This window comes from Nestor notabilis, unplaced genomic scaffold (assembly GCF_000696875.1).
Source record: "Nestor notabilis isolate BGI_N333 unplaced genomic scaffold, ASM69687v1 scaffold3865, whole genome shotgun sequence".
NCBI classification, from domain to species: Eukaryota; Metazoa; Chordata; class Aves; order Psittaciformes; family Psittacidae; genus Nestor; species Nestor notabilis.
This window is the reverse complement of record NW_009930535.1, coordinates 80,452-100,113: the sequence shown is the minus strand read 5'-3', so window position 1 is coordinate 100,113 and position 19,662 is coordinate 80,452. Positions and strand designations below refer to the sequence as shown.

Genomic DNA, 19,662 nt, shown 5'->3' with positions numbered 1-19,662 from the left:
GGGCAGAGCCCGGGAGGTGGCCGGGGTGTGAGGGAGCCCGCGGGTGCGGGCTGGCGTGAGGGGCGAGCTGTTAGCTGGGAAGTGTTTCGCTCCGCATACAGTCAGTGTTCTGCCTGTAGGCCTCTTCCCCAGTGGGAAGCGTGCTCCTGCAGATCTGACAGCAAAGCACCTTCTGTGAGGCGTACCGAAAGTAAAACTGCCCGGCTGGTTGGGCACTGTGTAGAGGGGTCTCTTTGCTCTGCGCTATGATTTCCTGACCTGCTCCACGTCTCATCTTTCAAAACTTGTGTTTAAGTTCGTTTTCTACTGATTGACCATGGTATTTTTCTTATAACCCTTCCCTTCCTTTAACAGAAACCTTAATTGCATTTCAATTCTTGGAATTTTTGTTTTTCTAGTGGTGTAATTTCTAGCAATGGAGCAGTTTGTTGCTCTTTGAGGTTTTTCAGCTGCTCAGAAGTGGGACATTTTGCCTACATTCTTTATTTCCTTTATCTCTTTTGTAGCTGTATAAAGAATGTTTATGCGATTGATTTAATTTGCAGTAGCAGTAAAAAAGAATGTGAAAAATCTCAGTGTGCTTAGTGTAATTTCTCCCTCCCATATTTGTGTTTGCAAGGATTGAGATTCTGGTTTATTATCTGTGACAATAACCTGTTTTTATTGATTTGAGGGGATGTAAGCATACCAGGCCAAGGTATTGATAGTTGTCCTTTTATTCTGGATGGTGTCTAGATTAATAATGCTGAATACCTCATATGAATCTTTGGTTTCCTTTAGAGTAAATATATAGATGGGTTTTTTTTCTGAAACATTGCATGTATTGCAAGACCTGTTTCTTAAGTTTCTGAGCCTAGAGTTTCATTAACCTGATCCAATCAGGTTTTCAAATTCCAGGAACCTGAAATTCAGGAGTAATAAAAGATTTCTTAACTAGAGTTGAGTTAAGATAGGTCACGTAGTGAAAAATCAAGAGAAATTGTTTTCTCTGGGAAAACAGTATGTGTAAGCGATGAAACCAAGAAGATAAGAGTGTAAAGGCATCTGAATGTCACTATGGAAATGAACTGCCAAGAGTCCAAATGAATGTGGACCCTTGTCTTGTGTCTCTTTCTGTCCTTTCTCGTTTTTAGCTGTCAGTGCCTGTTCTTCCTCTCTATCACATTATGAAGTTCATGTCATCATTGTGCCTTTTCATCATTGCATTCACATAAACGTTAGCTATTAAGTACAAGTTCTCTTAATGCTTAAGTTTCTCTTAATGTTTCCTTACCGTTCCTTAATCTGGCCCAAACTGTGTATCTTCAGCCTTCTTGCCTGTGGAAATGAGACCCAGGCAAGCACGCTGCCTGTCTGTTTCCATTTTAATCTGCTTCCCACAACTTTTGAACCTTTTGGCCAAATTCAGCAGATGCTTTGAAGGTCTAGATGTTCTGCAGATCTGATGATAACTGACAGCTGAGGCAAAGTACCAAGGTTAAGTTACCATTCTTGCTGAGGGAAGGGTGACAGCGTCAGCTCAGTGGACAGTTGTTTTCTGGCCGTGCTGTTGGCCAGCACTCGTGTGCTGCCCAGTGAACCAGTCTGGAGGCACCAACTGCACCTCCTGCCGTTCGTGGTGGGTACACATAAATGAGCTGGCAACCTTATCAGAAGGGTTTGTGAGATAAGGAGTTGTGTACATAGCAAGTAGTGAGCAGCACTGTAACACTGGCATTCTGTGATACGGGACAGAAATCTATTATAAACTAGATTGTGGGGTGGTTTTGGTCACCAGTGTTCATGGGGGAGACATGGATAATACTGCCTTGTGGTGGAAATCACAATGTACTTTATTATGCTCCATTGCTTTTCTGTTTATACCATCTTCTCTATTTTGGTTTTATACAAGCAAATGTCAGATATGTCTTTAAAACAGCATTCCGAGTTCCTAAATTTAATAAGAGTTTGAGTACTGTAATGGTTTTGGTAAGTGACCACGTTGTTAGAAGTTACATGTGTAGCTGGATACTTGGTTTAGTTTTGTTTTTTCCAAATTGTAATAGAATTTCCCTACTAACAAGAGGGGAAGGACAAAGATAAAAGCTGGAGCATTGGAACTGTGACATGTCTTTCCAGCATTCTTTAACCAATCAACCCTTTTCTCCTTTGTTTTTCTTTTGAACTTCACTCCCAATTTATTGTCTTTTAGAATCTAAAATTATTATTTTTTTAATAAATGGGGGGGGGGTGTTTTTGTTTGTTTAATAGATTTCTTGGTGAAAGACATTTTAGTACAATTATAGAATCATAGAATAGTTAGGGTTGGAAAGGACCTTAAGATCATCTAGTTCCAACCCCCCTGCCATGAGCAGGGACACCACACACTAAACTATGTTGCCCAAGGCTCTGTCCAGCCTGGCTTTGAACACCTCCAGGGATGGAGCATTCACAACTTCCTTGGGCAACCTATTCCAGTGCCTCACCACCCTCACTGTGAAGAACTTCTTCCTTATATCTAACCTAAAGGTCCCCTGTTTAAGTTTAAAGCCATTACCCCTTGTCCTGCCACTAGAGTCCCTAATGAAGAGTCCCTCCCCAGCATCCTTGTAGGCCCCCTTCAGTCTCATACAGTGTTCTCATGTATTTAATCTTACTAGTAAGATAATCTGATGTTCGAATGCTAAAAGCTTTCCTTTCAAACCCATTTTGTTAGAAATGGTGGGAGAGCGAGCTTAGGTATCTCAAATTGATGGAATTTCCAGTGTGGATTTGTAGTGAGAAAAGATTAATAAATAGTTATTGTTGAGTTTGAAACAGAACACTTAGAGGCTTTGCACCTCCCAGATGTATCTGAGGAACAGGTCCCACCTAACTGGCCTGCAGAGATAGAAAAATGAGTTCAGACCTTTAATATGAAGGAATTTTGGGAGCTGCTTAGTTTTCTGGGTTTTGTCAGTTCCATCAGTACTGATTTCATAACAACGCTGCTTTCAGATGATGTACATCAGTGTTTTTGAAATCCAAGTAGTTCTGAGATGTTGAGCTGTGAAGTTTTTTAGTTGCAGACATTCATTAGGGAGCCAAAATTGCCAGTACTTGTTTAAGCAATGCTGATTTGATTAGTCTTGCTTCCATAAATCAGTGTCAGAAACATTTCTTCATTGGTGCCGTTGCCAATTACTGTCAGAGGCCAAGTCCTGAGTAGGTTTCCCAGTGATTAGTTCTCAGTGTCCATATCTGAATATCCTATGAAATTATGCAAGCAACTTTTTCTTCAGAAGACCTGGAGAAGCATCTTAAATTTGTAACACAGCCTTCCATATGGGATAGTCAGTCTATGAATCTGCTGTTTTATTGCTTGGGAGGTAGGGGAGGGAATGTAGAATACTTCGTTAGAAACAGAGATATTCCTTAGTGTGATGTCTTATCTAGAAATAGCTTTCAAAATAGTTAAAAATAATCCTAGAAGCGCTCTACATTAGGTTGGTTTCTGCAAATAGAACTTGATTTAGCCTGAAGTAAATAAGGTTTACATGGTGGTATCTGCCTCTTTCAGTGCTGTCTGTCCCTCTCTGATCCTGGACATGAGTCAGCAGAATGCCCTTGCATTAAGGCCAGCTGTATTCTAGTCTGTAGTAACAAGAGTTACCCAGCAGGTTGGGGAAGGTGAGTCTTCCCCTCTATTGGTGCTTACAAATCTACATCTAGACACCACATCCAGTTGTGGATTCTCTGTTCTGAGAACGGTATTGACAGGCTGGAGAACTCCATTGGAGGGCCACCAAAATCATTAGGAGACTTGGAGAACTGGGGTTCTTGATCTGTGAGAGCAGACGATCCTATTACTGTCTACAAAAACCTAATGGGAGGGGATGGAGCTGGATTCTTGTCAAAGCTGTACAGGGATAGGATGAAAAGAAACTGACACAAGATGGGGAATAGCAAATTCCAGCATGGTACTAGGAAAAGCTTTTTCACAGTGTAGTTATTGAGGTTCTGGAACAGGGGCACAGAGAGTGCTGTTACATCTCTGTCCTTGGAGATACTCAGAACTTAGCTAGCCAAACCCTGATTTGATTGGGACTGCTTTGAGCAAGAACTTGAACTAGGTGACCTCCACAGTTTCCTTCAATTTATCTAAACAATTTATCTAAATTGTTCTGTGATTTTACTCTTTGTTGGTCACTATAAGTTGTGATTTATATCCTGAGCCAAACGAAACTGAGACTTAGAGGGCTAGAAACCACAAGGATGCTAAATTAGCTCCTACAAGTTCCCAGAAGAACATTGGTTGGGTAGAAAGAGATATAAACTGGAGCCTTTGATAACTCCTGATAATTGTAGCCTTTCTGCTTTTATTTCCATTCATTCTGCTGGCAGGAAGGTTTGTGTGTGCATCTTAGCACAGTGTGCTCTGCCAGCTGGTACGTGGGCTGTATGGAAGAGTGTTCGAGGTGATTGGGGAGATCTTGGGAGGGGTGAGAAAAGAGGAGATCAAGATGATGCCTTGTCACAGTGAGGACAGTCAGGCACTGGAGCAGGTTGGCTGGAGAGGTGCTGCAGTCTCCTTCCTTGGCAGTTCTGTTATGGTTTAACCCCAACTGGCAACTAAGTACCAGGCAGCTGCTTATTACTCCTTCCCGGCTCTTCCCAGTAGGATGGGGTGGAGAATCGGGGGGAAAAAGGTAAAACCTGTGGGTTAAGATAAGAACAGTTTAATAATGGAAATAAAATATAATAATAATAAAAGCAAATAGGAATAAAACCCAAGAGAGTCAAGTGATGCTCAGTACAATTGCTCACCACCTGCTGACCTGTGCCCAGCTCATTCCCAAGCAGGGTGTAGAATATCCCTTTGGCTAGTTTGGGTCAGGTGTCTTGTTTCTGCTTCCTCCCAGCTTCTGCTCTTCCTCACTGGCAGAGCATGAGAGACTGAAAAGTCCTTAACTTAGAGTAGAGCACTAACTACCTACAGCTAAAGCATTGGTGTGTTACAGTTTATTCTCAGACTAAAGCCAAAGCACAGCACTGCACCAGCTACTACTAGGAAGAAAATTGACTGTATCTCAGCTGAAACCAGAACAATTTTCAAGCCTGGAGCAATCTTGTCTGACCTCATGGCTGACCTTACTTTCAGCAGGAGGTTAAAGCACTTGAGGTCCCGTCTAATGTGCACTATCCTGTGATCCGAAGTAGAGGTAATGGAAGGGGGAGCATTCTTAGGAGATGTGTGGAAAGGTCAGTGAGGTTCAGGTGCATGTGCTTTCATCAGTCTTGGATGTTTTGTCAGATGGAACTCTGTTCGTGTGCTGAGATCTTTTATTCCCCTGGTTGTAGAAACTTCAGGTGCTTTTACGTCACAATTCATGCTGAAAATGTAACACTGGCAAAAGGATTAGTTTTTATGTGTTCTAGGTCCCTGCTTTAGCTCAAGAAAACTTACCTGAAACCTGTATTTTATTTTTTTAAGTCAGACATTTGTGAGTTACCTTAATTAAGAATCAAGTGAGTATGAGTGGGCTGGGAAGAGACTAATATATCAACAAGTTAAAAGAACTTCTTTTCCTGTGGTTCTGCAGGCTTGCCTGGGTAACACAATGCCAGCTGAGCGCAAAAAGCCCCCAAATATGGAAGAAAAAGAATCTCCCTTAAATAATAAAGAAAAAGAATTTACAGAAAGGCGGCCAGTGAGCACCAGGGAGAAGCCAAAAGAAGATGTCAAGGTTGGCATGAAGAGAGAGACTCTAAAGGTTCCTGATGACAAAAAGAAAAAGCTGGAAGAGGATAAAAGAAAAAAGGAAGACAAGGAGCGGAAGAAAAAAGAAGAGGATAAAGTAAAGGCAGAGGAAGAACAAAAGAAGAAAGAAGAAGAAGAAAAAAAGAAACTTGAAGAAGAGGAGAAAAAGAAACAAGAGGAGGAAGAGAAAAAGAAACAGGAAGAAGCAGCTGCTCAACTGAAGTAAGTTGTCTTAATGGTTTAATTGTGCCCAATGCTGTTGTCCAGCTGTCAGGGTTGTGGGCAGGATTATAAAAGATGAACTGTTTGACTTACAATAAGGTGTATAAATCATTACAAATTCTACATAGCTAGCACAGTATGCTTTGTGACTTCCACGTAGTTCTGAATTTTCACCTCTAACCTCTGTTACTTTGATCTCTACTATGGGGATTTGATATCTCTGTAGGCCAGTTAGGAGGGACCCTATTACCAAGACACAGTTTCTTAGTATGTTGTCAAAAGGTACTACAGTGTTGAAGATAGCATCTTTAGAGCAATAAAGCCCGTTTCTGGATATTCTTACATTTGAAATACATCATTTTCTAAGAGCCAGGCAATGTCATAGCCAAATTCCAGCTGGGAAGATGTATTTCACCTGCTTAAGATTTTTCAGTAGTCTGGGAATAAAAGATTTCCCCTTACTCTGTAATTCAGTAACCTGTAGAAAGATTGTTGTCCTCTTCTGTAAACTGCATCTTTGTCTGGAGTAAATGGAGTTTTATGTTGATACCTCAAAGTTTGTTGGGATTAATATGTTCTGCATAGAAATACCTGGTAAATTTCACTTTGTTACAAGCAAAATCATGAAGCGAAGTTTATTTAGCAGGTGCTTTAGCTTTCTAGGATTAACTTGTTAAATATTTAAAAACAGACTATTAAGGGGAAATTGTGTTTAGAACTACTGAAAGGTTTACAACTAAGCCTTTCTTTCCTTCGAACTGTTAATCTGAAATCAGGTTCTGTAATGAAAATGACTCACTTTTATCTCTCTTAGAGAAAAAGAGGAAGCCCATCAGCTCCATCAGGAGGCTTGGGAGCGCCATCAGGCGAGGAAAGAGCTTCGCAGCAAAAACCAGAATGCACCAGACAACCGCCCTGAGGAGAACTTCTTTAGCAGACTGGATTCCAGCCTGAAGAAGAACACAGCTTTTGTTAAGAAGCTCAAAACCATTACAGAGCAACAAAGGGACTCCTTGTCCCATGACTTTAATAGCCTGAATTTAAGCAAATACATTGCAGAAGCAGTAGCTTCTATTGTGGAAGCCAAACTGAAAATATCAGATGTGAACTGCGCCGTGCACCTGTGTTCCCTCTTTCACCAGCGCTATGCTGATTTTGCTCCTTCTTTACTTCAGGCTTGGAAAAAACATTTTGAAGCAAGGAAAGAAGAGAAAACTCCCAACATTACCAAGTTAAGAACTGATCTGCGATTCATTGCAGAATTGACAATAGTTGGGATTTTCACTGACAAGGAAGGTCTGTCCTTGATCTATGAGCAGCTTAAAAACATTATTAACGCTGATCGAGAATCCCACACTCACGTTTCTGTGGTTATCAGCTTTTGTCGGCACTGTGGAGATGACATTGCTGGTTTGGTACCAAGGAAAGTCAAAACTGTTGCAGAGAAGTTTAACTTGAGCTTTCCTCCTAGTGAGATAATTAGCCCAGAGAAACAACAGCCCTTCCAGAATTTGTTGAAGGAATACTTTACATCTTTGACCAAACACCTGAAAAGGGACCACAGGGAGCTACAAAATATTGAAAGACAAAACAGGTGACACTCAAATATTGCTTTTTATTTATGGAGAAAAAAAGTAGTTTGCTTATGAAATGCCCAGATTTGTTGCAGTGTTTGCAAACAATATCTGTTAGCGGTGTGTAGAAGTGTATTCTGCAGAGTATCTAAGAAAGAAGTTAAAAATTTGCTCTGAGTACTTAAATAGCAAAACCCAAAGAGACTCTTTCAATATCTTTAAAGAAAAAGGAGACTGATCCTTAGTTTTAACTCTTTTAACTCTGTTAATTTCATGATGTTCCCTTAGCAGCTTGAGAATACCACGCCTTCCCCAGCTGGTACTGTCCTTTCCCAGCTGGCACAGTCTGATTTCTCCCTTTCTACCCAACACGGAGCGTATGCCACAATGGCTTTGGCTTGGTTTTTGTTAGTGTACCAGTATGGAGGAAAAATGAGGTTAGATTAACTAAGTATCCCTTACATTTTAGTGTGGGCAAATTCATATATATTAAAATGTTGGGGGTTGTAGACAGTTTGATTCAAATCCTCTTAAATGTCTCTATGAAATACTAATATTGAAGGGTATGAGTATACAAACCTTTGAGATCTGAGTAATTTCTACCATTATGACATTGTTTAATAATCGTTTGCCTTTCTTTAAAGCATCCTGAGTTGTCATTATTGGAGCCAGCCTAAACCCAACTGCTGGTCTTGAAACACTGTCATTATTAAATCCTTTTGGAAGCATTCCAGGCAGATAGAAATGAACATGTTACTGTGTGTGTAGGCCCAGATTTCAGCTAAAAAGCTGAACACCAATCCAGGGCCAAATATATGTGTGGAATACATTAACATTTGATGTTCCCAAACCAAGGCTTTGAACTTGGATCCATTGTGCTGAGAGGTATTTTCCTGCAGTCCTGCCTGGTCTCAGTCAGTTAAGTGGTGTATTTCACAGGACCACCAACTGACTTGGGAGCTACTATTATTTCGGCAGATATCTTTTACTTTAAAGTAAGTTGTTGACCTAGTTATTTGGTTAGAGGTTTTTTTTAAGTTAGTGAATAGAAACTTTTATACTTGTATACACAATTATGATTGGTTCTGGCTGGGATGTCACTGAGTGTGTCACAAAGTTCGTATAGTAGGAAATAAAGTGAAAAATATTTCCAAGACATAGGAAGAATGTGAAGAAGCCAAGAAGAAAGAATGTAAGTGACCTGGGAGAGGGAAATACATGTTAATGTTTGCTTGCACACTTGATAAAAATGACTGGATAGAGCTCTGAGCCTGGTATGATCTCATCACTGAGCCCGCTTTGGGTAGATCAGACTAGAGACCTCTTCATGCACATGATCTGAATTATCCCTATCAACTGGGTGTAAATCTTTGTTTTGGGGCAGGAGAGTGAAGAGCTATCATTTATCACTGGATTAAGATAATCCTATTATTTATCTGAACTTTAAGGTGTTTACTGTTTAATAAAAATTGGGGAATAAGTTTTGTTTAAGAAACAAGACATCAGCAACATTTCCTGCCTAATTCTGTTTGCTTACAACATGTCTGTAACAGATACTTGGCATATGCAGCTATGGAAGTGCAGGGCAGAAACTTGCCTAGTTAAGAAGTTGTGAATGCTGTCGAAATATTCCTAAACTGTGATTGTGTGGTTGGTTGCTTGCTTGCTTTTTATTTCTTTGTGGGCTATTTTTTGGTTGTTTGGGGTGGTTGGTTTTGGTTGTTTTAAAAAGAGAAAAGAAAAAGTGATAACCTATTGAGGAAAAAAGAGTCCTCTCTATATTTGCAACCTGATCTACTTTGCTGATAGCCACAGTTTATATTCCCACTGTTATTCCAGAACTAGTGAAGTGAACAGGGAGCAAACTGTTCCTTCCTGTGCCTCAACAGTTTCATATGTTTAGGTTATGATATTTTTGTGAAGTAGATACCTCTTGAATTTATCTGTGTCAGGAGAGTGTGAAATAAGCTTTACAGGTTGATTGAATTAGTTGAAAATTAATATGCTAACTAAAAGGGATGGTGAGGTGCTGGCACAGGGTGCCCAGAGAAGCTGTGGCTGCCCCATCCCTGGCAGTGTTCAAGGCCAGGTTGGACACAGGGGCTTGGAGCAACCTGCTCTAGTGGAAGGTGTCCCTGCCCGTGGCAGGGGCTGGGAACTGGATGAGCTTTAAGGTCCCTTCCAACACAAACCATTCTGTGATAGGATTCTAACCTCAACAGTGCTTTAATATTGTGTTATCTACTGAATCATTTAGGTAGAATGAAAGCATTATTAGACACAAGGGTTTCTGCAAGTGGATAATTGGGAAAACTACCTTGATTTATGCTTTGACAATAAAACCTGGTGGTCTTTTGGTTACACAACTAAATGGCACAGCAAACTGTGCAGGCTGTGTCACTGGAAGGAACCACTCGATTCCAAAATTCTGGGAGTTCTCAGAAATGAGTGTTAGATATGAAAGGGAACTGCTTTGGTCTAAATTAAGGATGTGTTTTAAAATCTGCTGAACTTGTATTGTGGCACTGCATGAAGTTCTGAAGAGACAGGCAATAACACAAGTACCGTGTGCTGTACTTTTAGTCGTATTAAAAATCACTTGTGCTTTTAAAATCTGCTCAGGATGCTTTAGCTTCCTTGAATTTGTTAACACTTGTCTTTTGGGAACCGAAACCGAGAACTGAAGCTCTTGTACTGTTGTTACAGCACTTTGCTCTTTTGGTTTTTAATAACAGCACAGCTTCAGTGCTCCTGTTTGAGGCTGCTGTTATATTTTAAACTCACAGTAAGTATGCAGTGGATAGCTGTGTCCATGCAAAGGCTGTGAATGGGCACTTCACATGTTTCCTGAATCCAAACCGAACTACTGTGCTTCAGAAATTGTCAGGGGTTATTTGATTAGTTAATTTTTCTTGCTCTGCTTTGCAGGAGCAGGTGATACGTGTTACATAGGTGTGTCTTTGTAAGAGGGACAAGAAATAGAACTACAGCTTCTTGCCCTCTAGCAAGACATTGATGCCAGGGTTTGGTTCTGAGCAGGTATAAGGGATTTTGTTGCTTACCCTGCGAATGTCTTGTGTATAAAGGTGACTTCAGTTTTACGGTCAACCTGGAACTGGCAAAAGCCAAGATTGATACCCGTCAACTTACATTGCTTAAACTGATCTGGAATTTTTATGCCATAAGGTGTTCGGGGTTTTTGGCAAGAACATGATAGTATACTTATTGCTTAATAAAAGCCTAAAGGTAATGTAATGATACAATCTGCTTTAGGAATTAGGACATTTGCACCCTATTTCAAACTTCTGATGCTCTCGTCTCATTGCAGGGTGCATTGTCAGTGGTTACAGCTGGTTAGTCCAATGTTACCAGCATTATTCAAGCTACTGTAAAACACATTGGAATCTTGCTAGGCAAGCTCATTCTGTCCTTTGAAAAGCTTTCTCTTTTGAAAACCCATGTTTGATCTGAGCTTATTTGTATCTTCGCAGTAGCAGGAGCCCAAGATGAGGAGAAACTGGAACATTGGTAATGGGCAACCGGCTTATTCTTAGTTATCCCAAAATCAAGGATAACAGTCTTTAATTAGTCTTCTGTGGCAGGCTTTGTACTAGTAAAGATTACCTTATTCTGTATATTTGGTTAAAACTACTGAAAGTTCTTGATGTTTTTGTTTAAAATCCAAGATGGCCTTAATTGAAGTTTGGTAAGAAAATGTGTCAGCAGTGATTATGTTCCTTCAAATGCAACTTGCTTTTGAGATCAGGTTTCACTTTTAAAAATGAAATATAAAATAAGTATGGATATTTTCATAAAAGAAAACACAGAGCAAGTGGAAAAAAACCCCAAACTGCTCTTCATTTGGACTGATAGCCTTGAAATAACTTGATTTGTCAGGAAATGAACAGGCTGCTTTTAACATACAAGTTGTCTGAGCCTTCTAGCAATGACTGCCCACTGAATCATTTGAACATGATGGAAATGCATTGTTACAGATGTAAAGCAACTTTTATCCAGCTTTCATCTAAGTTGAATGTTTTAATTTACTACAAAAGTCTTTTTTCATACTGCAGGACTATTACAGGATAATCATTGCAAAATAAGTTACTTTTTCTTGTTGGACACTGAAGTTATTGCTTCTGTAACTACTGAATTCAATGATACTGAAGTCAGTAATTCAGTATGGTTGGTTGGAAGGAAAAATTGTGTTGCTCCAATTTTTTCTACTGTGGTCTAAACTAGAATTCTCACAAAGAGGGAAGGTTAGCCCTGCTCACAGAAATTGGTAGTAGTTCAGCACAGCTCAGGTAGATTTTAAGAAGAAAGGTTGTCTTACTGTAACTTTGATTTTGTAGGCGCATCCTTCACTCCAAAGGAGAGCTGAGTGAAGATCGACACAAGCAGTATGAGGAGTTTGCAATGTCGTATCAGAAGCTGTTGGCAAACTCTCAGTCTCTGGCTGATCTTTTGGATGAAAATATGCCTGACCTTCCCCAAGAGAAACCAGCACCTGAGGGTAGGAAGCCTTCTAAAGCAAGTAGAGAATACTGGGTTTGGATGTGGTGAGAAAGCCAACCAAACCCTCTTACTGATGTGTTCTTTCCATTGATTTCTTTTTAGTTAGGTTTTCCCCTTTAAAGATATCAGTGAATGAATATTACATTATTATTTTAATTAAAGTAATTAAACCTAACATGTAACCACAACTGTTGTATATGCCATGTTACGTATGCCATTATGGTAACTTGAGTAATACCCCTTTAGATTTGTTTCAGGTAATATAGGAATAAATGGAAAATTATTTTCACGTAATCATTTCCATTTAATTTAATGCATTTTAAAATATTTAAAGGACTGTATATGTTAGAGTTTTAAAATCTGATATTGTTCAAAAATGGGTTTGAAGTTACTTTGGGTTATGATGTTCTGAGCAGGAACATATTGTTAAGCCAGACATATCACCAGGTGGCTCTCAGACCTCCAAAGAAGTGCAGCTGTTAACTGGTAGAGTTGTTCAATGCTTTAATAACTCTCACATTTTAGATTCAGAGATGTTGTAGAGTGCGCCTTTTGTCTGAAGTGATCTTGAGCTTTAAAAAAGTATTTCTTGAATGCCTCTAAATTTAAAATTATTATTTTTAAACTTCTCTTCTTGCAATACCATGGGGTGCAGTTCATCACACTCCATGATTACTTTCTATGCTAATGTGGTTAAAGCCTGTTACATCTTTCCTTTCTAAAACCACATAATGTGCTGCTTGATTTCACTTGACTGACTTGATTTGACTTTTACCCTGATACTGTGTTTTCTACCGATGTAAAATCTACAGTTTTAAGATAACTTATGGATGCATCTAATATTACAATTGGGTAGTTAAAAGCATTTTAAAGTACACATTGCAGTATTTCAGTTGAAACAGTGGTGGTAATAAATGTTTCTAAAAGCATTTTGGTTTTAATCCTTAAAGGTGCCTCCCTTTAGAAGATTTGTGTAAATAACTTTCTTGTGGTTTCACTGTTTCTGCAGAACATGGACCTGGCATTGATATTTTCACACCAGGAAAGCCTGGAGAATATGACTTGGAGGGGGGTATCTGGGAAGATGAAGATGCCAGAAACTTCTATGAGAATCTCATCGACTTAAAGGCTTTTGTACCAGCAATTTTGTTTAAGGATAATGAAAAATGTTCCCAGAACAAGGATTCTGGCAAAGATGAATCAAGAGGTAGAATGCATCAATGAGTGTTTAAGATGTCTTGTCCAACAGATATGCAAATCTGATGAAAGTAATGAGTCTCTAATGAAATAATTTGTGGTGATCAAGTCACTACACCAGTTTGGATGAGTTTTTAGGGAAGAAACTGTAGGATAGGTATTGTATCTGGGATATAATCTGCTTTAGGAATTACAGCATTTATACCTTATTTCAAACGTTATCTTCTGATGCTTTTCTCTCAGTGCAGGGTGCATTGTCAGTGGTTGCAGCTAGTTTGAAGAAGACAAAAAGTCAGTGCATTTTCATATTGATAAATGCTGAAGTTTAAAATAATTGGAGATTAACCAATGCCAGTAAATACTAACTTTGCTGTGAGAAACCTGAAAGTTTATCATCTTTGAAAGACGTTAGTGTTCATTCTGTGTTTTCCGCTGAACTGTTAATGGTGTCTTAACTGTTGTCAGTGTAAAGTTCCAATAGATTTAAAGGTCTGGAGGGTTCCTCACTTTGGACACAGGTTCACAACCAGGCATTGGTAGACTTTAGTTATAGTGGGATAAAAAAATACTCGCCATCACTGGCTCAGAGTGTAGCAGAAGATGCATATTTGCATCAAAGCAGTGTTTTGGCATTGATGAAATACCAAAGAAGACAGAGACTACATGATTACCTACTGCATGTGCAGTAGGTCAGTGTTGGGTGTGAAGGGAATTTAAACTTCATAGCTCATGGCCTTCTTTCTGATTTTCTAAATTCTGATAATAAGGTGTTGCAGCAGCTCACTCAGGGAGACTGTAATCTCTGTTTTAATAGATTTTTCAAGACAACTGCAAAAAAATACCTGAGAAATTTGGTGCCAATACATTGCTTATCCACTTTGAGCAAAAGGTTTGAGCTAGGGACCTCACCAGGGTCCATTCCAGAGCAGTTTACCCTCCGATTCTAACCAGGTTGCCTGCTTTGTGAGTTGGCTATTTCCATATAATGTGTGCACTGTTTAGAAGTTGTCACTTTTTTGTAGGTTATTTGCCTTGAAAATGCTATTTTTTTGTAAAGCATAGTCTGCAAGTGAGGTTTGAAGGAGGCCTGAAAGAGTAACAAAATGCTGTAGCTGGTAATCTCTTGAAAAAAATGCTCTTTGGTGGACCAGTGTTGTGGTCCAAGAAAAACATTAGCTATTCCTTTCAGAATCTTCATCTAGAGATTCAGATTATTAGTTTTCAAGGAAAATATGATTTTTATTTGACCTTCTATATAACACATCATCAGTATCTTCCTCCTGTTCTGCTTTTTGCTTTTTTTGCTCAGTCTGTGTAAAAGCTTTGTTTGCTTTGCTTAGTTAGTTCTGTTTTCAGTTGAGGTATGAAGAGCATGCAGTGCGAACATTCACTTAGGGGTTTTATCTTTGAAAATGGCAATTTTTTAATAATGTTTTTGATCCTATTTTGAAGGTTGTATTTTTCTATCTGACCTTCCCAGTATGCAAGTTCTTTTTGCTTGCGCTTCCCATGTGATGGCCTCACTATCCATTTTAAGCACTTTTGGACTTAAATTGCTACATTTCTGCATATCTTGTTCCATTTGAATGTATGCATGTCATCCGTTAAAGATGTACCAGGTACAGTTCAGAGCAAACCAAAGCACTAAGAACTGTTGGCAATCCTTAGAAACCCCAATGTAGGTAAATGTTTGCAGTTTTCAGGCTGTCGTGGTTTACCTGAACCCAGGACACAGGTGTAGGAGTAAAGCTATATGAAGGATCACAAACCACTGAGACCTGACAGATGACAGTGTAGTCTCAAGAAGTAGATATCCTTTGCCTGTTTCCTTTTAACAAGACTAAGACAGTAAAGAGACACAGGTTTAGTAACGTTGAGTCTTCCTGTATTCTAATCATGCCCTCATGTATTTAATAATTTAATATTTCTACTTAACTTTTAAATAGATTCAAAAGATGCCAAAGATAATAAGGAAGCACCTGGGAGTGAGGATTTGGAGTTGGAGCTGGAGAACCTGGATATTAATGATGATCCCCTGGAGTTAGACTGTGGAGATGAGGCAGAAGATCTTACAAAAAAGCTTCTTGATGAGCAAGGTAAGAAGAATTGGATTTAGGAATTATTTGTTGTTTTCTGGTTTGGGGTTGTTTTTTGAGCTTGATGATTTTTAGTCAGCAGATAAACTTCAGGGAGAAGAATGATTTATTTATGAAACTAGTAGCTAGAAGCTGTTAGGATGGTGGTCAAAAAAACATTTGTAACGACATTCAGAAGCAAGTGAAAAGTATTATATGGAGGTTTATGTAGCGACAGTTACTGATTCCTTTAGCTCTTAAAGATAATCACATGTGAAGGCAGTGGTCTGAAAAGTGACTAGGAAGAATGTGCATAAATGATTTTCTTATCAAATGTGCTTAGGGTACTAATAAAGTATTTTCTGGTTTAAACTTCTCTCGAAGTGCAAGAGTCAGCTCTGCCTTTGTCTTATGGCTTTACATAGCAGGATTAAGAATTCTGACCTCTGACTGTGCATAAAGCACTGCAAACAAAACCTATGGAAATCTGGCTGTGTTAGTTTTGCAGGGGAACCAGAAAAATGTTTCTTAAGAATTCTTATGAATCACAAGTTTTTCTTTTAGTGGTAATGAATAGTGGGAAAAGCAGCATCGGGTGCTAAAAGCCAAATTAAGAGGAGCAAGTGAGGCACTGTCTTTGAGCACGGTTTGTAACACAGTGGTTTTGCTGCTTTGCATTTCCAGGGACCTATGCAGATTCTTTTCTTTCATTTCTGAAGCAGGAGACTTGTTCTGTGCCTAGAATGTGGGGGGGAGAAAATCACCTCTGGAGTCCACTGGCTGGAGATTCTGTGGCTTAAAACTGAAAACACTGCCTGATCTAAGGAATTCCTAATGTCATCATCATAGAATGGTTTTCACTGCTCATCACTGGTCTCCACTTGGGCATTGAGGCATTGACCACAACTCTTTGAGCTGTCAACCACCCAGCCAATTCCTTTTCCCTTATTGATCTATCTGTCAAATCCACATCTCTCCAGTTTAGAGACAAGGATGTCATGTGGGACAGTGTCAGACGCTTTGCACAAGTCCAGGTAGATGATGTCAGTTGCTCTTCCCTTATCCACCAACACCATAACCCCATCATAGAAAGCCACCAGATTTGTCAGGCATGACTTGCCCTTAGTGAAGCCATGTTGCCTGTCACCAGCCACTTCCCTATTGTCCATGCACCTCAGCATAGTTTCCAGGAGGAAACCAAGATGAGACTGACTGGCCTGTAGTTCCCCAGGTCCTCCCTTTTCCCCTTTTTTAAAGTGGGAGTTATGTTTCCCGTTTTCCGGCCAGCAGGAACTTAACAAGACTGCCATGACTTCCCAAATATGATGGATAGCAGCTTAACCACTTCAGCTACCAGTTCATTCAGGACCCCTGGATGCATCTCATCACATCCCATAGACTTGTGCACCTTCAGGTTCCTTAGGTGGTCTTGAACCTGATCTTCTCCTACAGTAGGTGGTTCTTCATTCTCCCAGTCCCTGCCCTTGCCTTCTGCAACACGAGTGGTGTGGCTGGATCACTTGCTGGTGAAGGCTGAGGCTGCTGGTGAAGGTTGTTGAGTACCTCAGTAGTCTCCATGTCCCAGGAATCCAGGTCTCCTGTTTCCTTCTGGAGAAGGGCCCACATTTCCCCTAGTCTTCCTTTTACCACTGACATACCTATAGAAGCTTTTCTAGTTGCCCTTGATGTTCCTAGCCAGATTTAATTCTGTCAGGGCTTTGGCTTTCCTAACCAGATCGGTGTGCTCAGTTTCTCTGTATTCCTCCCAGGCTACCTGTCCTTGCTTCCACCTTCTGTAGGCTTCCTTTTTGTGTTGGAGCTTGTCCAAGAGCTTGTTCATCCATGCAAGCCTCCCGGCATTTTTGCCTGACTTCGTCTTTGTTGAGTTGCATCAATTCTGAGCTTGGAGCAGGTGATACTTGAATATTATCCAACTTTCTTGGGCCCTTCCTCCCTCCAGGGCTTTATCCCCTGATACTCTACCAGACAGATACCTGAGGAGACCAAAGTCTGCTCTCCTGAAATCCCGGGTGGTGAGATTGCTGCATGCCTTCCTTACTGCCCTAAGCCCTTCCTTACTCCCCTAAGCATCAAAATGACATTGCATTTTATGCTCCCTGCAGCTAAGGCTGCTCTTGCACATCACATTCCCTAACAGCCCCTTCTGGTAGGGAATCCTGTTGCTTGAAACAGCATTGTGCTTTAAAAGCTAAGAAGTTAAAGCCAGAACTTCAAGCCGTGAAGCTCATGTGGAAGCAAATAAGCTCAGGCCCTGGCAAAGACTGTATGTGGGTGTTTAAAGCATGGGTTCATTGAACCAAGCTGATGCCTGGAGCTGTGGGTCTGAGCATGGAGTGGCTTGAACAAATCCTCAATGTATCAGACTCAGCTGACCACAGGGATTAGTTAGGGCATACGGAGCTTCAAATTGGATGATTCTTGTGTACTGAAAGTTAGTTGAGCTGAACTTGGAACTGTGCTGGTGTGTGGCACCTCACAGATGCAAAGAAATTGGAGAGCTCTGAAGTCAGACTGTTTCAGACTCATCCTGGAAGGAAAACTGTCAGCATAACGCTGTCGTGTATTTTCTTAGGTTTTATCTTTGTTTATCCAGACCTGGAATACAAAAAGCCATATCCTCTTTGGAACGAATTTTCCCTTCCATTTATTTACTTTATTCTCTGAGTACCCATCAGCTCATTCAGCTGGGTAAGATGTGAAGTTTTAATTGCAGGATGTTCACCTTTAGTGAGTTGTTATCCTCTGGTCAGAGATCTTGGGAAAACTGGTGAAGAGCTTGGTTCCAGCTGTCTGTAAGGGTGGTACACATGGATGTTCTCTTGGAATCGAAGGGAAAAAGAGCAGTTCATTCTGGGTTGCTCACAGCCTGCTAGATAAGCCAGAATAGTTTGTCAATAGACATCTACAGGAATGTGGGTATGTCCTTCTTGATTTTTTTGGAAGGGATTCTTGACTTGGGAGGAAGATGAAGATTATTCCAAATACAGAGACAAAGCCAACTAACATGAGAGTGAGATCCTGCACGAGTGAGGAAGGAGTAACAGGAGATGAGATCAGACATAGAACATGCAGCCTCTCTGTAGCTGTAGCTCGTTGGGAGGCAATACCAGTTTGAGTGTGTATAGTAGCTTAGAGGGATGCTCTTGATTGTAGAACGTTTCATCATCATATATTAACAACAGTCAATACTAGTTTCTGTTTTTAAATGAGCTGTTGACTAGGCATTAAACATACTTTCATCTGAAAGGTTAATCTAAAATATGTCAGAATGGAGTTTATTTTTTCTCCTTAAACAGCCAGCCCTTTATGAAAGCCTTTTTCTCTCTACCTTGTGAAGGCGATGTCATTTGGCTCACCCTGGAGGCTTTTTCTTGCTGCTTCCTGCTTGTCTTTGCTCATTAGTTTATTTTTTGTGAGACAGGTAGAGACTTTAGTGTCTTTGAGAATTCCATACCTGTGTCAAATTGCTTTGGTAATGGCAAGTAGCTTCAGAAATTAAAGATGGAAATTAAGATAGATAAAATTGGTAACTCCTTGTTCTGCTGGAAGACTGGGCTGTAAATTAGCAGCATGTGAGCATTACTTTTGTTGAAACATAAGCGAAAGGCAATGATTGTTTTGGTGTGTGTGTAATTCTGAACACCCCTAGTTGGCAGCACCAGATATACAGAATTGACAAAAATCTTAATTTAGGAGCTGTTTCAAGTTCTGTGATGGGTTTCTGTCTAATGAACTGGAAGATTTCTTTTTTTCCAGGCTTTTTCTTAAGTAAAATTCTCTTAGGTTTGAAATTAGGAAAACTGGGTGTCCTTCAGCTACAAAATACAGCTTTAGCTCAGAAACCCCATAAGGCCCAAGATGAAGAAAAGTGGTTTTAAGTATTGTTGATAGTTTGGTAGCGTGGATTTCATTAGCAGAGGGAATAAGTAAATTACAGGGCAGGAAACGGGATAAATAGGGTAGACAATCCAGTCACATAGTGGATACTACATACCTCTTGTAACTTCTGCATCTCCTTCTGTCACTTCAGTCTTTTCTCCCTGTCCAAATATAGAATCATAGAATCCCAGACTGGTTTGGGTTGGAAGGGACCTTAAAGCTCCTCCAGTTCCAACCTCCTGCCATGGGCAGGGGCACCTCACACTAGACCATGCCACCCAAGGCTCTGTCCAGCCTGGTCTTGAACACTGCCAGGCAGCCACAGCTTCTCTGGGCACCCTGTGCCAGCGCCTCAGCACCCTCACAGGGAAGAACTTCTTCCTCATAGCTAATCTCAATCTCCTCTCTGTCAGGTTAAAGCCATTCTCCCTTGTCCTACCACTACCTGCCCTTGTAA

General features: G+C 40.3%; 1 protein-coding gene across 1 annotated transcript in view; it reads left to right on the top strand.

Annotated features, from left to right (window-relative positions):
• The first annotated feature begins 5,570 nt into the window (after window positions 1-5,570).
• The window catches only part of UPF2 (UPF2 regulator of nonsense transcripts homolog (yeast)), a 56,952-nt gene continuing 42,860 nt past the window's right edge, over window positions 5,571-19,662 (top strand). The window contains exons 1-5 of the mRNA XM_010015431.1: window positions 5,571-5,941; window positions 6,756-7,535; window positions 11,871-12,031; window positions 13,043-13,240; window positions 15,177-15,326. Of these exons, the coding sequence (XP_010013733.1) occupies window positions 5,580-5,941; window positions 6,756-7,535; window positions 11,871-12,031; window positions 13,043-13,240; window positions 15,177-15,326 (1,651 nt within the window). The 5' untranslated portion in view covers window positions 5,571-5,579. The remainder of the gene's footprint in view (window positions 5,942-6,755; window positions 7,536-11,870; window positions 12,032-13,042; window positions 13,241-15,176; window positions 15,327-19,662) is intronic.